At 51.9% G+C, this 14,740-nt stretch overlaps 1 protein-coding gene across 24 annotated transcripts in view; it reads left to right on the forward strand.

Annotated features, from left to right (window-relative positions):
- The window catches only part of ST3GAL1 (ST3 beta-galactoside alpha-2,3-sialyltransferase 1), a 109,579-nt gene extending 102,833 nt beyond the window's left edge, over positions 1 to 6,746 (forward strand). For 17 of the 24 annotated variants that reach the window (XM_078352428.1, XM_054246632.2, XM_054246633.2 and 14 more), the window contains one exon: positions 1,567 to 6,746. In XM_078352428.1, the coding sequence (XP_078208554.1) occupies positions 1,567 to 1,740 (174 nt within the window). In that variant the 3' untranslated portion in view covers positions 1,741 to 6,746. The remainder of the gene's footprint in view (positions 1 to 1,566) is intronic. The other 7 variants (XM_078352434.1, XM_078352433.1, XM_078352435.1 and 4 more) reach the window with 1 other exon arrangement.
- The last annotated feature ends 7,994 nt before the right edge of the window (positions 6,747 to 14,740 follow it).

Below are 14,740 nucleotides of genomic sequence, written 5' to 3' on the forward strand. Positions count from 1 at the left end.
TTGATCCTCATAGAGGAAGTTGTCTAAGGCTATGGTTCTCAATCCCACTCGCTCCTTAGAGTCTTCTGTGGGTCTAAGTTCCAGCACCCAGGCCACACCCTGGCCCAGTTTTACCAGAACTAATGGGAGCCAAGCACCCAGGGGTTCTACTCTCTACCAAGGTTGAAACCATTGATCTCAAGAAGCACGCATTTCCCTTTCGATGTCCTTCGCCGTCCACCATGCTGTGTTCAGGTTTCCACTGATGCTCTGACAGGCTTGCTGCCACCCCAGGGAGAGGAGCAGGAGGGCAGGTCACACAGCCCCCACCTCCTCCGTGACCCTGGATTCAGGCAGGGTCCTTTTGTGTCTCATTCAGCCCAGCCCCAGCCCCACCCTGCCTGGTGCCTGGTGGAAATCCCAGGAAGGGGTCAGAGGCATTGTAAGGCAGGTTCCCAGGTAAAAGCATGGGTGTCCCTATCATCTCCACACACCTCCAGCCAGCTGGTCCCAGACCTATACTTGGGGTTCTGCTCAGAGCCCTTTTCTTTCATCGCTGTCACCTGTTTGGCACTCATGTCCCTGCCCGGGTGTGAGCCTGTGTCTATGTTGCATTTCCTGAGAAAGCCACATGTGACATGGAGCTGTCCACTGCCCCCTCTCTGTCCTCACCCCTCCAGTCTGTCCTCCACACTGCAGTCCAGGTAGCACATCCTCTCCCTGGAAACCCCTCCATGTGGTTCCTTCTGGTCATTTTGTACTCATTTTCCAAGACCCGACCCAAATGCCACCTCCTCTGAAGAGCTTCCTCTGACCTCTGCGGGGGGGGCTCACTCCTCAGTGCTGTGGGAGTTCTGAATTTAGATCCAGTTCCAACAAGGACTGCTCAGTCAGTGACTCCCATCAGTTACAAGCTCCAAGGCAGCTTATCCCAGCAGCTGCCCAGCTGGCATCGGATGAGGTCTGCCTGAACTTCAGTACAGCCAGCAGGGTGCTTGGCTCCGAATAAATCCACAGTGTTTGTCATGTGTGTGAGGGCGCCTGGACCACATAAGTGTCGGCCTCAGAGAAGAAAGGGATTAGCCCTGCCTTCTGCCTCATTTCAGTCGTGATTCTTGGACACATTTTCCAGATGAGGAAAGTGGCACTCAAGTGATTTCACATGCTCAGGGCACCATGGAGTGGCAGAGCTGGGATTTGGGGTGATTTGCTTGGCTCCAAAGTCTGCCTTCCTTCCACTCTCCTCCATTCTATTCTCTCCTTCTTCCCACTGTAGCTCCTCAACCCCAGGAGAACAGGGCGCACTTGCTGCAGACGTGAGGCCCAGGCCCCTAAGGCCACCCACATGCAGTAATCCCTCAGGGCGCCTTCTGACATTGAACTTGAGTTTTACTTAACTCGAATTTGCTTCACCAAGCCTCTGACAGTTGCAGGAATCAAGAGAATGGTTAATGATGGGTTAACCTGAGTCCTTGGGAATGCTGTTTGTGGTCCTGTGGGATTCCAGGAACGCAGGCAGGCTTCCTTTCTCAGAAGCACCACCAGCAGCCCTGCTGTCTGGTTCTCACCTGTGCTCTGCCCCCACAGGTGGACTTGTACGGCTTCGGGGCAGACAGCAGAGGGAACTGGCACCACTACTGGGAGAACAACCCGTCCGCAGGCGCTTTTCGCAAGACGGGGGTGCACGATGCAGACTTTGAGTCTAACGTGACGGCCACCTTGGCCTCCATCAATAAAATCCGGATCTTCAAGGGGAGATGACGCAGGGAAGGGTTGAGGATCGACGCACCGTCACACCTCTGTGTTTCCAGCCCAGCACCTTGCCGGAGCCGTTCCACCCTGGAGCTTGGAGGGCCAGCCTCAGCTATGTGCCTGGGCGACACCTGCAGCCTCTTGCACCCAGCTGTTGGCAGCATCTACTCAGCAAGGTCACTGAGCTCTGCCAGCATGGCAGAGCACATCTCAGAACCTGTCTTAGGTGGGGACAATGTCCCCCCACTGCTGCCCCAGAGCTGGGGAGATGCTGGGAAAGGTTCAACCTCCACACACTAAAATTACTTTGGCTCCTGGGGTGGGCTTGGGAAACACATGTAGAAGACACCCATATTCTGAGAGACAGGATGGTTTTCCAAGGAAGGGGGCCAGAGAGACTTGAGTGGCAGTTACCTCCAGCACAGAGACATGCCGGGCGGTGTTGGCACTAGGGGCAAGATGCTGCCCTTCTTTGCACGAAGCCTGGCCTCTTGCTTGGCATGATAACCCTGTCATCTTCTTTCCAAAGCTCATTTATGAGCCACCAGAGGCTCCTACCCCAAAGATTTTCACAGAAGCTTGAGGCCAGGTGCCATGGCTCACACCTGTAATCCCAGCATTTTGGGAGGCCAAGGTGGGAGGATTGCTTGAATGCAGGAGTTCAAGACCAGCCTAGGCAACATCGTGAGGCTCCTGTCTCTACAAAAATAAAAGGTTAAAAAAAAAAAATTAGCCAGGCATTGTGGCACAAACTTATAGCCCCAGCTACTAGGGAGGTTGAGGAGGGAGGATCTCTTGTGCCTAGGAGTTCAAGGCCACAGTAAGCTGTGATCACACCATTGCACTCCAGCCTGGGCAACAAAGTGAGACCCTGCCTCTGAAAAACAAAAGAAAGAAAAAATAACAATGTGGCGCCGTGTTTCTGACTCCTCCAGATGCCTCTTCTTACACAGATGTTCCTCTGAGTAGTCAGTCTCGTGGTTCTAATCATGGCGAGAGCGAATCTGACCACTCCCATGTGCCTTTGTATTTGGGGAAGAAACACGTACATTGGCTGAAATGAGGCAAAAGCTCCCACTTGGGAAAAGGGACCTGCACTGGCGGCCGCACTTGCTCTGTAGCTGGGATCATCTTTTCTGGTTTCCTGAGCCAGCACCTGAATTGGAACAGAGCTCTGAGGATACTCAGCACCACCCAGGAGCACGTCAGAATGGAATGTACGTTCTCATTCTCAGACTGTTCAGTATGGTGCCCGTAACCTCCAAGACCGCACAGGAGGCCTGCAGCAGCATTTTCCCTGAAGGCCTGAGCTCAGGGTCAAGTCCCTGCTGGCCATCTTGGGGCTGTCACTGGGGTCTGGGCCAGGTACATCCCAGGAATTGTGACTGGCTCATACCTCATCTTCTCATTCCCCGGCTACTCTCTTTTCCTCATTAGCCTTCCTGATTATTTATTGATTTTTTAAAAATTCAACTGACATTGTTTCACCCTGGCTCTGCTGGTGGTGCCGGTGTTTTAATGAAGTTTGCCTCACCCAGTAGCTGGGAAATGGGGGATCTATGGGAGGTTTGTCAGAGTCCTCGGACTTGGGCTATTGGGGCATCTAGGGTTTGGATGGTTTGCGGAATGTCCGCAGCATCCTCGTCCTAACCCAGCCTTCCTTCTTCCTTGTCGTGGACTTGCATTCATTCTCAGGCTCGGAGTCTCCAAAACTCCGTGAAACCTCATTGCTGCTGGGTGGAGAGTGGAGAGCCACAGGCATGCAGGGACGATGATGGTTGGCTCCAGTTACCCATGTTTAAGCAGAAAAACTACTTTTCTTGCTGAAAATATCTCTGAAAAGGCCGCTGCTGCTTTGTGGGGCATGACCTTTTCCTGGTGATGTGAAGGAGGCAGGGAGCCTGTGCTACCAGGCTCGGGGGAGCCCCCTCTGCACACTGGGAGGGAGGAGCTTGAGGGTATCAGTCGTGGGTCACAGGCGGCTTCAGGCCATTCACAGGAGTCCCTGGAAGTTGCAGGCCAAGTTTGTTTTTTTCCCTGAATCTCTTCATATGAGCATTTTTCTGGAGAGAGTTCCATAGATTTTATTAGGTTCTCAAAGGTTCAGAATGTGGAGTGTGTTAGACAAACAGAAAACCTGTTTCAGCTTTAAAATCCTCCAAACTTTAAGACTATGTTTTTTCTGAGAAAGGCTGGTAAGTCGCTGAGTCATCATTCAGAACATGGGCAGAGCTCACAGCCATACATGACGTGAAGAACTCAGCAAACGTTTGTTGAGTGGCCGAGTAACCCCAGGTACGGACTCCAGATAATCAGACACTGATAGAGAGAGCGATTCTGCTTCTGAACTCTTCCAGCAAACCTCCGAAAACAAGTAAAAGGAAACCAAAAGCTGAGTCTGTATAGGGACGACAGGCTCAGGCTGAGCAACTGACGTCTGGGTTTTGCTGTGTAAGAACAGTTTCCTCAAAGTGAAGATGCGTCTGTGCCTGACCCAGACGCTGCCTGGGTCAGTCATCTGGTCTCCATCTGTTCTCCCTCCCTCCCACTAGGATGTTCAAGCTGTGAGATCTCTTCCAGCCTCCAAACCCAGCTCTCCCATTTTACTGATGAGAAAATCAAGGCCACATTGCAGCCAGGTAGGGGGCGGAGAGTGACAGGCACAGACGACAGTAATTGTTGACTCTAGTTACTGATGTTTAATCAGAAAAACCAGTTTTCCTGTCAAGCACATTTGTTAAAAGGCTGCTGTGTACTGGGAGGTATGAGGCCTTTTCCTGGTGGAGTGTGAAAGAGGAAGTGATGGGCAGTCGTGAACTGTCTGGGACAGATAGCGCAAGTCAGAGTTTGAGCAGAAACAGGGTGTTACTGGCGCCGTGTTTAAATTGTCTGCAGATGGTCTTTCCCCGTGAGTCTCCATTCAGTATCTCAAAACAGTGTAACCAGAACGGGGTGCCTGACTCTCCCGTGCTAGGTTAGCACGGAGCTCTGTCTGCAGGCTGCCAAGGCGGCCTCGTCTCTGCCTTCTCACGCCCTCCAGTGCAGGAGAACGCATTTCTCTTTCCCATAGCCCAGCAAACATCTCTTATGTTACATTGGCTTAGCAATGGGCCCTTGATGGAATAAAAGCAAGTTGTTGTGGCCAGATTTAAATACACCAGTTTGGCTTAAACCAGCTGGAACTCATACCTGGGGTGCAGGTGGCTGGGAATTAGACAACAGTGTATGTTAGACAAAGGGCACCATGCGTGCTGTCAGCTGGAGAACCAGGAGCACTTGTACTGGGCAGGCAGCAGCAGGAGGCTCCCTCAGGCCCCTGAATCTGAGCTTATGGCTCTTTCTTCTCCAGGCAGAATTCCTTGGAGACCAGCCCTGAGCTCAGGCAGGAAGCAGAGGGGTCCCTGAGCTCAGGCAGGGAGCAGAGGGGTCCCTGATCTCAGTCAGGGAGCAGAGGGGTCCCTGATCTCAGGCAGGGAGCAGAGGGGTCCCTGCCTGTAGCACCCAGAGCTGAACCTGAAGCTACAAAGACGGGCTGATGAGCCAGCCCATGAGGTCTCCCCAGTGAGTCAGGGTGCTGATTTGCTATAGCTGGAGCTACATGCACCTCCCCTCCCCTCAGCCACTTTTTAGGGGAGAAAGGAGGGCAGATTTGTATCCTCTGGCTCTGCAGGGATTCTGGGCTGGAAGAAAGTTCATAAACGGATGAATCCCTTTTAAAACTGGCTTTTCCAAGCATCATTCAGCAAAGCACTTGGCTAGGCTTAGAGAGAAAAGCCAGGTATGAGGAAATAGAAAGTAAAATAGCAAAAAAAAAAAAAAAAAAAAAAAAAAGGAAGGTGGAAAGGGCAGTTAAGATCTGGGTGATCCTTTAGGGAAAGGGCTGGTTGAGAGGCTTAGATGGAATCCTATTCTCTGCTGTGGCCAGAAGGCGGTGCTAGAGGCTGGTCCCACCTGGATGTGACTGGTCTCTTGGCAAAGATGGACTCAAACCACAGAGAACATTTAGTACAGGATGTTTGCTTTTAAGTAGTCTGAAAACAAGTGAAAGGGAAACCAAAAGAACTCACTGCCCCTCACCTGGCTAGGATCAAAAAGACTGTGCAGGGAAGCCCAAGCTCCGAGGGGCCACAGTCCAGCTAAAGGTGACAGGACACCAGCCACGCACCATCAGGAACCAGCACCTGTCCTCGCCCCTAGGAAGAGCCCGGGGGGTATCATTATATCCATCGCGGACATCTGGTTTGCAGCAAATGTGGCTCCATGCCACCAGGATCATCCTGCCCTGTGGACTGGGCTAGCCAGTTTTGAGATGGAGTCCACCTCCCTCTTAGTGTTTGTCATAAAAACACCAGCTCCTGCACCCCTGGGGTTCTACCTGACACCTGTGCAAAGAAAAGGAGGAAGGCTTCCAAGAAAGGGCAGAGGCAGGCAAGGCAGCATCTCACAGCTTGTCAGTATCAGGGCGTTACCGACTTTTTTTTTTTTTTCCTCACCAAAAGAGCACTGAATTTCCTAGGGACAGTGAGCCGCCTTTACACCTCCTATTCTCCCTCCCAGCCCATCAGGTGACCCCATCACCCAGCCTCATCAGTCAGCTCCTTCCTAGTACAAAACTGCCATCGGTTGCCCGTCCTGAGCTGTGGGACGTCAGCTTTAACCCTAGCCTCTGTCAGCGCCTCCCCCTCCAGCCCCCTGCCCCTTAGGGTGATCGTGGGTTTCTCCCTTCCTCCTGCACAGTCACTTCCCTTCACTGAATTCCCCTCAAAGCCAAAGTTTTTGAGCACTTTTTCTTCTGTGCAGTCTTGTGTGTGTGGCTGTTGGTGTTTTAAAAGTTGCTTTTTATTCTCCCCCACCGACCTGCCTCTCTCCGTGTCTTTGCGAAGCTGAGCACTGGTTGGGATGCATTCGAATGACGTTAGCAAGATCCTGCTTTACTCAATCCCCGCTCTGTTTTATTTATTGTTGAATATTTCCAATGATCCAAATCAAAGAGAATAAAAGGAAGAGCTATTTTATTGTTTGGGTGCGTTTGCTGTTTTTCTACAAGGGTCATGCATTTGCGCTGCCTTCAGCACTCCAGCTCAGAGGGCCTCCTGGGTTGGTGTCGCCACTACTGAATGCCCAGAATTCGGGAGACGGAGCAGAGCCCTAGTGTGGGTCTTGGAGAGGCCTCTTTTCAAGCCCAGGAGTGCCATTCCCTGCTGTGTGACGTTCCCTGCTGTGTGAGGGGCCTAAGGTCTCTGAACCTCAGCTGCCTGCTTCATGGGTCAAATGCTCATGACAACACTGACCATTGGAAAGATGTGATTAAAAACAAAAGCTCACACCTGTAATCACAGCACTTTTGGAGGCCAAGGCAGGTGAATCACAGAGTCAGGAGGTTGAGACCATCTGGCTAATGAAGTGAAACTTCGTCTCTACTAAAAATACAAAAATTAGCTGGGCATGGTGGCACGCACCTGTAGTCCCAGCTACTCGGGAGGCTGAGGCTGGAGAATCGCGTGAATCCAGGAGGTGGAGGTTGCAGTGAGCCAAAATCTCGCCACTGCACTCCAGCCTGGGCAACAGAGCGGGACTCCGTATCAAAAATAAAAATAAAAAAGCATCTCAAAAGGCCCAGCAGACATGCACCAGCTGCTTGAACGTTTGCTGAGTGAATTCGCCCTGGCCAGAACCTGATGTGGGCAGGGCTAGTGTCTGCCTTCCCCCAACAGAGGAAACAGACCTCTGTTCCCTCTGTGTTCCTGACAGAGACGGGCATACCCAGAAATGGACATGAGTCTGGTCCGAAGTTGACACTAATCTCCCTTTTAAAAAATACATGCAGAAACCCGATGTTGGGAGCCTGTAATATAAAATCAGTACAAACAGTAACGAGGCCTCCCAGTTTGTATGGCACACAGCATCTCCCTGGGCATGATCTTCAACTCTGGGAACAGCCTGGCAGGCTGGTGCATGGCTGAGGGCAGAGGTGGGTTCACAGCAAGGCACCTCTCCAGTCCCGGGCCTCCTGTCTGCCCTGCTACTTGCCCATTACTCTGTGCTTAGCAAAGACATTTCCTGAGTTATTTGAGACACTGGCTATGGGGACCTTCTGAGGGCAGCCCCCAGAGAAAGGATGGGGCAGAGATTCACACAGGCGCTCTGGAGCCAGGCCACCCGGGGTCCCACCTATTAGCTGTGTGAGCCTGAGCAAGTGACTTCACCTCTCTGTCTGGTCTCCTGATTGATGAATTTGGGATGATGTTATATCTATATCTAAATACGCGTAAAGGATTAAATGAGTTAACATACGCAAAAGGCTCACAACAACGTTAATTATTAGTACATCAGACACGGGAGCAGAGAAGAAGCTGTCTGCAAAACTGAGACGAATGGCAAGGCTCTACTGGGGAGCCCGGTCTGTTTCCCTCCCCCACTCCCCCCTTCCCCAATCCCCCATGCTGTCCTGCTCCTGCCCCTGCCGAGGGCCTTCATGCTGCCCTGTATCTTCCCCACGTTGTTTCCTCAACTGTAGAGTTCCCTTTCCTCCTTGCCCCATCACTTCTCTGTCCTCTCCCTACAGGAGCCTGCCGTCGCCTGGCGTTAACACGCTCTCCCACTGCTCCATTCTTCTTTTTTTTTTTTTTTTTTAATTTTTTATTGGATTTTAGGTTTTGGGGTACATGAGCAGAGCATGCAAGACAGTTGCGTAGGTACACACATGGCAGTGTGCTTTGCTTTCCTTCTCCCCTTCACCCACATTTGGCATTTCTCCCCAGGCTATCCCCCCACCTCCCCCTCCCACTGGCCCTCCCCTTTCCCCCCAATAGACCCCAGTGTTTAGTACTCCCCTTTCTGTGTCCATGTGTTCTCATTTTTCATCACCCGCCTATGAGTGAGAATATGCGGTGTTTCATTTTCTGTTCTTGTGTCAATTTGCTGAGGATGATGTTCTCCAGATTCATCCATGTCCCTACAAACGACACAAACTCATCATTTCTGATTGCTGCATAATATTCCATGGTGTATATGTGCCACATTTTTCCAATCCAGTCTATTATCAATGGGCATTTGGGTTGATTCCAGGTCTTTGCTATTGTAAACAGTGCTGCAATGAACATTCGTGTACATGTGTCCTTATAGTAGAACGATTTATAGTCTTTTGGATATATACCCAGTAATGGGATTGCTGGGTCAAATGGAATTTCTATTTCTAAGGCCCTGAGGAATCGCCACACTGTCTTCCACAATGGTTGAACTAATTTACACTCCCACCAACAGTGTAAAAGTGTTCCTTTTCCTCCACATCCTCTCCAGCATCTGTTGTCTCCAGATTTTTTAATGATCGCCATTCTAACTGGCGTGAGATGGTATCTCAATGTGGTTTTGATTTGCATCTCTCTGATGACCAGTGACAATGAGTATTTTTTCATATGATTGTTGGCCTCATATATGTCTTCTTTCATAATGTGTCTGTTCATATCCTTTGCCCACTTTTGAATGGGCTTGTTTGTTTTTTTCCTGTAAATCTTTTTGAGTTCTTTGTAAATTCTGGATATCAGCCCTTTGTCAGATGGGTAAACTGCAAAAATTTTTTCCCATTCTGTTGGTTGCCGATTCACTCTAGTGACTGTTTCTTTTGCCGTGCAGAAGCTGTGGAGTTTCATTAGGTCCCATTTGTCTATTTTGGCTTTTGTTGCCAATGCTTTTGGTGTTTTGTTCATGAAGTCCTTGCCTACTCCTATGTCCTGGATAGTTTTGCCTAGATTTCCTTCTAGGGTTTTTATGGTGCCAGGTCTTATGTTTAAGTCTTTAATCCATCTGGAGTTAATTTTAGTGTAAGGTGTCAGGAAGGGGTCCAGTTTCTGCTTTCTGCACATGGCTAGCCAGTTTTCCCAACACCATTTGTTAAACAGGGAATCCTTTCCCCATTGCTTGTTTTTGTCAGGTTTATCAAAGATTATATAGTTATAGATATGTTGTGTTGCCTCCGGTGCCTCTGTTTTGTTCCATTGGTCTATATCTCTGTTTTGGTACCAGTACCATGCTGTTTTGACCACCGCTCCATTCTATTGGAGAGACAGCCTCCCCCAAATTCGCTCCTGGTTGGCCTCACATTACACCTGCAATGTGGACCAGCAGCCACGAGGTGGCGCTATGCTGCATAGGCCCCGCCGCCCACTTTTTCAGGGCAGCTCTGCAGGGTTCTAGTGCCCGGCCGCTCCTCACACCCTGGTCTCAAGCCAGAGCCATGGCCAGGGAAATAAATCGTCAGTGTCCTCCTTGGAGAGCCCCAAAAGTCTAAAGGCATTCCTCCAGGGCGCCCCGGCACCTGCCTGGATACTGCAACCACAGCCAAGGCACATCTGCACCCACCCCTCCCCCAAATGCACATCCTCCCAAGATTTGGCCCCCAGCCCTGGGAAGTCCTAGGAATACCCCCGAGGCTGCTCCAAACGCATGCTTGGCCGTCAACAAAAAGTGAAGGGAGTAAAAAGAAGTTCCCAAGTGGGACTTTCCGATTTCCTCTTCACTTTCCCAGGATGTGTAATGTGCACCGGGATTGGAGGGAGAGTGAGGCGACCCTGTTGGCTAGTTCTCTAGATCCAGCCCCGGCTAGCGTTTCCTGTTCACGTCCCGTCGTTTTTCTTTTCTCTCTGGTTGCCGATGGCCCAGTGACCAGGGGTGAGCCTGAGGCTGCCGCTCTGCCCTTGACTGTGAGTGAGCACCTCCCAGGCCCGGCCTGACCAGTGTCACCCTGCAGGGTATGGGCTAGGAGAGGGTGAGAGGGCCCTGTCCTCCAGCATCCAGTCATGCGGGCCTCCCCGCTTGTCCTCCTACTGCCTTTGGCAAGTAGTTTATTCACACAGGATTTACTGAATGCCATAAAGGGAAATTTGTGTACCCTCAGAGGCTCCTCCTCGCTAGGGGACAGAGGCCATTTGAGGCAAGCCAGGAGACCGATGTCCTAGGAGACCTGGAGAGGAAATGCCTACTGATTCTCCAGACCTTCCACATCTGCGGGGCAGGGGACAGTCTCTGCTGCTTCAGTTGCTTCATTCAAGAACTCTGGGGGTCAGGTTCAAACACCTGCAGGATATCCCCCTGATGACATTCCCTGAACAAGTGATGGTAACAATGTATCCCTCTGCCCTGCCCTCCCTCCCTCTGATGGCTGCCCTGGGCCTGTCCATTCCTGGAGAACAAGGCGAAGCCTTGTACACTTGTCAGATTCAAAGCCCTCCTCGTCATTTTCAGCTGAAACTTGAGATCCTCGGTGTCCATGAATTCCAGGTTTCCTGTTTCTCAAACATGCCGGCTCTTAGTGCCCCCCTGCCCACTATCTTGTGAGCACTTGACTCCAATCTTACTGCTGTAGACCGAGCCGTGCCCCCCACGCATATGTTGAAGCCCTCAGATTCTGTTGGGGTGGTATTTGGAGATGGGGCCTTTGGGAGGTCATTAGGGTGTGAGGAATCGATGGGGGTTCCTATGATCAGGTTATGAGGGACCCCAGAGACTTCTTTACCATGTGAGGCCCCAGTGAAAGGCAGCCATCTGCAGCCAGGAGGAGGGGCCTCCCGAGAACTCAGCCATGCTGGCTCCCTGAGCCCAGACTTCCTGCCTCCAGAACTGTGAGAAGATACATTTCTGTTTAAGTCACTGATCTACGGTGTTTTTTAATGGTAGCCCAAGCTGACTCACATGCCCATACTAACACTGCCACCACTTCACAGAGTGGGGGACCTCAGGCAGGCAAGTGCCTTGGCCTCTTTGAGTTTCCTCCCTCAAAATATAGAAGTAATAGTAATACTTGACCTGAGAGGCTGCTGAAAGGGGTAGACTAATGACCCATGTCTGTCAAGCAGGGGACATACACAAGCAGGTCACACATGGTGGTCAAGGAGTGAGCTGGGTGCAGAGAACCATCTCCCTCTCCCCAACTACCTTAGACCTCGTAGAGGTGTCTCCCTAAACCCCCCGAGGACGTCAGGTCCATTCTTTTCTGGTTCCCTTGGACCTGCACCTCTTGCAGGTGGAAAAGACTCAGCTGACTGGTCAGACCCTGGGCCCTCAGCACAGCCACCGCTTAGCTCAGCACTGAAAAGCAGAGGCTTCCTGTTTTCTGGGCCCCCATGTGACTGCATGTGGCTCACCTTCCGGGCTGATAGGGCTGCCGCAAAGAGGAGGCTGTGTTTGGGTAGAGAAAGTCAGTGCAATTGGATGAGATAACAAAGAGGGATATTTTGCTGCAGTTCTGAGCCACATGCTCCAATTCAGCTTCCCTCAGAACACAGTTAGCTGCAAGTGGCTGAATCAGCCCCCGCATTAGCTCAGAGCCTATGCTGAGGGTGATGGGATTGAGGCCCTAAGACCCCAGCCACTTGGAGACAGATCTGGGCCTTGTCAGGCTATAGATCAGGAAGCCCTGGGTCTAGATGGGGCCTGCAGGGGTTTAAATGAGATGGTCCAAGGAGAACACGCAGGAGCGGAGGTTAGAAGCAGCAGCCCGGGGGCCACAGGTCTCTGGCTTCGTGGTGCCTCTGAGGCTGCAGCAAGGTTGCTTCAAGGAAACTGAGGCCTTAATCTGGTAACGCCTGTCCCCAAAGTTGGTGAAGTGGCACCATGCATGGCCTGGGTGAGAGCAGGCTCTCTCTGGGATGGAGAAACTAGGCTGGAATGGCTTAAGAGTTACAAAGCCCCATGTATAAGGAGCAAGTAGGGTACTCCAGCGGTGTGCCAGCAGAGGGAGACGGAAGGGCCATGCAGGGCGGCCACGGGGTTAAAGGTGAAGGGTACATATTTGAGGAAACATGCTTTGTCTAGCAGCAGAGACTGCCGTGAACTTCAGTGCTGTACAGAAGCAGCCAGTGGAGAGAGGAAGATGCAGGAGACAGAAGGAGTGTGGAGCAGGGTCCCTGCCCACCTCCATCACAAGAGGAGGGTGAGGGGCCTGGGTGGGGACCCAGGCAGGGGCAGACAGCTTTGGTTGCATGAAGCTGAGACCATTGCTATCTGATAGCTTTAATTTCTCCTAGAGCTGGGGAGATAAAATGCTGAGCTGAGGTGGAGGCGGAGGAGAGAACAACTGAAAAACTTTTTTTTTCCCGTGGGCTGTGGGCCATCAGAGCAAATGATGGTGAGGACAGGCAGCTGGAGGCTGCGGTGGAGGGCTGGGTTCAAGTTAGAGAGGCCCCATCTGTGCAGTCAGGCACCTTTGCTCAGCAGCTGCCTGGATGCAGGGATGGAGGTGGGCTGCTGGCCTCCATGTGGGGGTGGAAGCTGGGTGAAAGAGGAAAGGCAGGAGAAGATTCCTGTAGGTGTCAGGACACAGGGTCTTCCCAGGAACCACCTGGGGGCTGGAGGGCTGGGTGGCCTGAGCATGAGGAGTGCAAACAGCCGTTTCAAGATGCAGTTCCCAGGGATGGAGGGGCCCAGGGAGAGACGGTTCAAGACATCCAGGGTCTCAGAGGGCAGAGGCTGCACGTGAGCTCCATGGGGACAGTAGAGTCATGAAAGATAAGGGCATAGGTTGGGAAAAAACACCCTGACCGATCTGCACAGTCCACCATGAGTGAGGAAATGAAGCAGAAGGTTGTGTGTGCTGGAGACAGAAAATTCGGAGCAGCTTGGGGCAGAGAAGGGTCCTAAACACCCATGTAGGCCACAAAAGATGCAGCCCTCACCCCAACACTGCTGTGGGAGCCGAACAAGGGAGCTGTGGGCTTGGATGTTGGCAGGGAATGGAGTTGTGGGCCCCAGGAGCCCCAGGTTCATTGAGCTGGTTGGGGAAGAGCCTGCCCCTTTGCAGGCATGGGTGCTCCCTGGGGTGCCACAGTGCTGAGCACCTCCTGGCATGTCGGGGACCCTAGGCAGCTATCAGAACCTGCCCTTCTGAGCCCTCGGGAGGGTGTCTCTATAGAGCCAATTGCCGTGGAAAGTGGGATGTCCTGGGGGCTTCTTGACATCCACAGATATCCAGACCCAGCTTCCAGTGGGTACCTAAGCTTTCTGAGAACTCTCTCCCCCTAGGTTTTATAAGTTTGGGATGGGCTTTCCTGAAGCTATGTCCAAAATAGGGAACAATTATTTGCATAGATTTGCAGGTGGCTGTAAGATTTCTTCCCATTGTCAGCTACCCAAAGGGAGGGTATGACTGGGTCATGGACACCCACAGCCCCCGGCAGCCAAAGACCAGGGTCCTCAGACAGACCCTCTCTGCAAAGCAGGAACAGTGATTCCAGGGGCTCCTACCTCACAGGACTGTGATAAGCGAATGTGCTTTATGTATATGTATATTTCACTTGGCAAGCACACACTGAGGCCCACGGGGGCTGGAGATGCAGAGATGGGCAAGACAAGGTCTCTGTCACCAGATGGTGAGCGTTAATAGGGGGACGGGCAGGCAGCCAGCCAGAGGCAACACCCATGAAAAAAAGGAGCTTGTTAATCATGACTGTGGTTGGTTCCCATTCACATGCTGGCAACGCGGGCTGAGTGCTTTACCTACATTAAGCTCATTTAATCCTGCAGCAATCTTGCCAAGAGGCACTGGTCTCTCAAAAGGGGATTTAAAGAGGAAACTGAGCCGCACTCAATGAGGTTAAGTGGCTTTCCAGGGAGTTAGGGATGTAGCCAGAACTCAAACGTCAAGGGCTGGAGTTCCTGAGTCCTGGGTAAAGATAACAAGCGCGCCACACTCCCAAGGGGTGTGGGGACAGAGGACAGTGTCATCCCAGAGCAAAGCACTTTGGAGATGAGTGCCCGTGCCACAGAGCTGGTCCAGCCCAATGCCCAGAAGGTTTATTCATTCAGACCTTGGCCAAGAGCGCCTGTGATAGTGGCCACCAGAGGGCGCAATGGACCCCACCTTCCAGCACGTTCTCTCAACACGGGGTTTGGCTGGGACCCAGACACCAGCTGCAAATCTAAAGGCAAAAGCCACACACCCACGTGTAAGGCCAGAACCGAAAAGAACTTGATCTTACATAGGACAAGGACAACACCTTCCAGATGAGTAGATTGT

The sequence above is a fragment of the Callithrix jacchus genome, chromosome 16, assembly GCF_049354715.1.
Source record: "Callithrix jacchus isolate 240 chromosome 16, calJac240_pri, whole genome shotgun sequence".
Taxonomy (NCBI): Eukaryota; Metazoa; Chordata; class Mammalia; order Primates; family Cebidae; genus Callithrix; species Callithrix jacchus.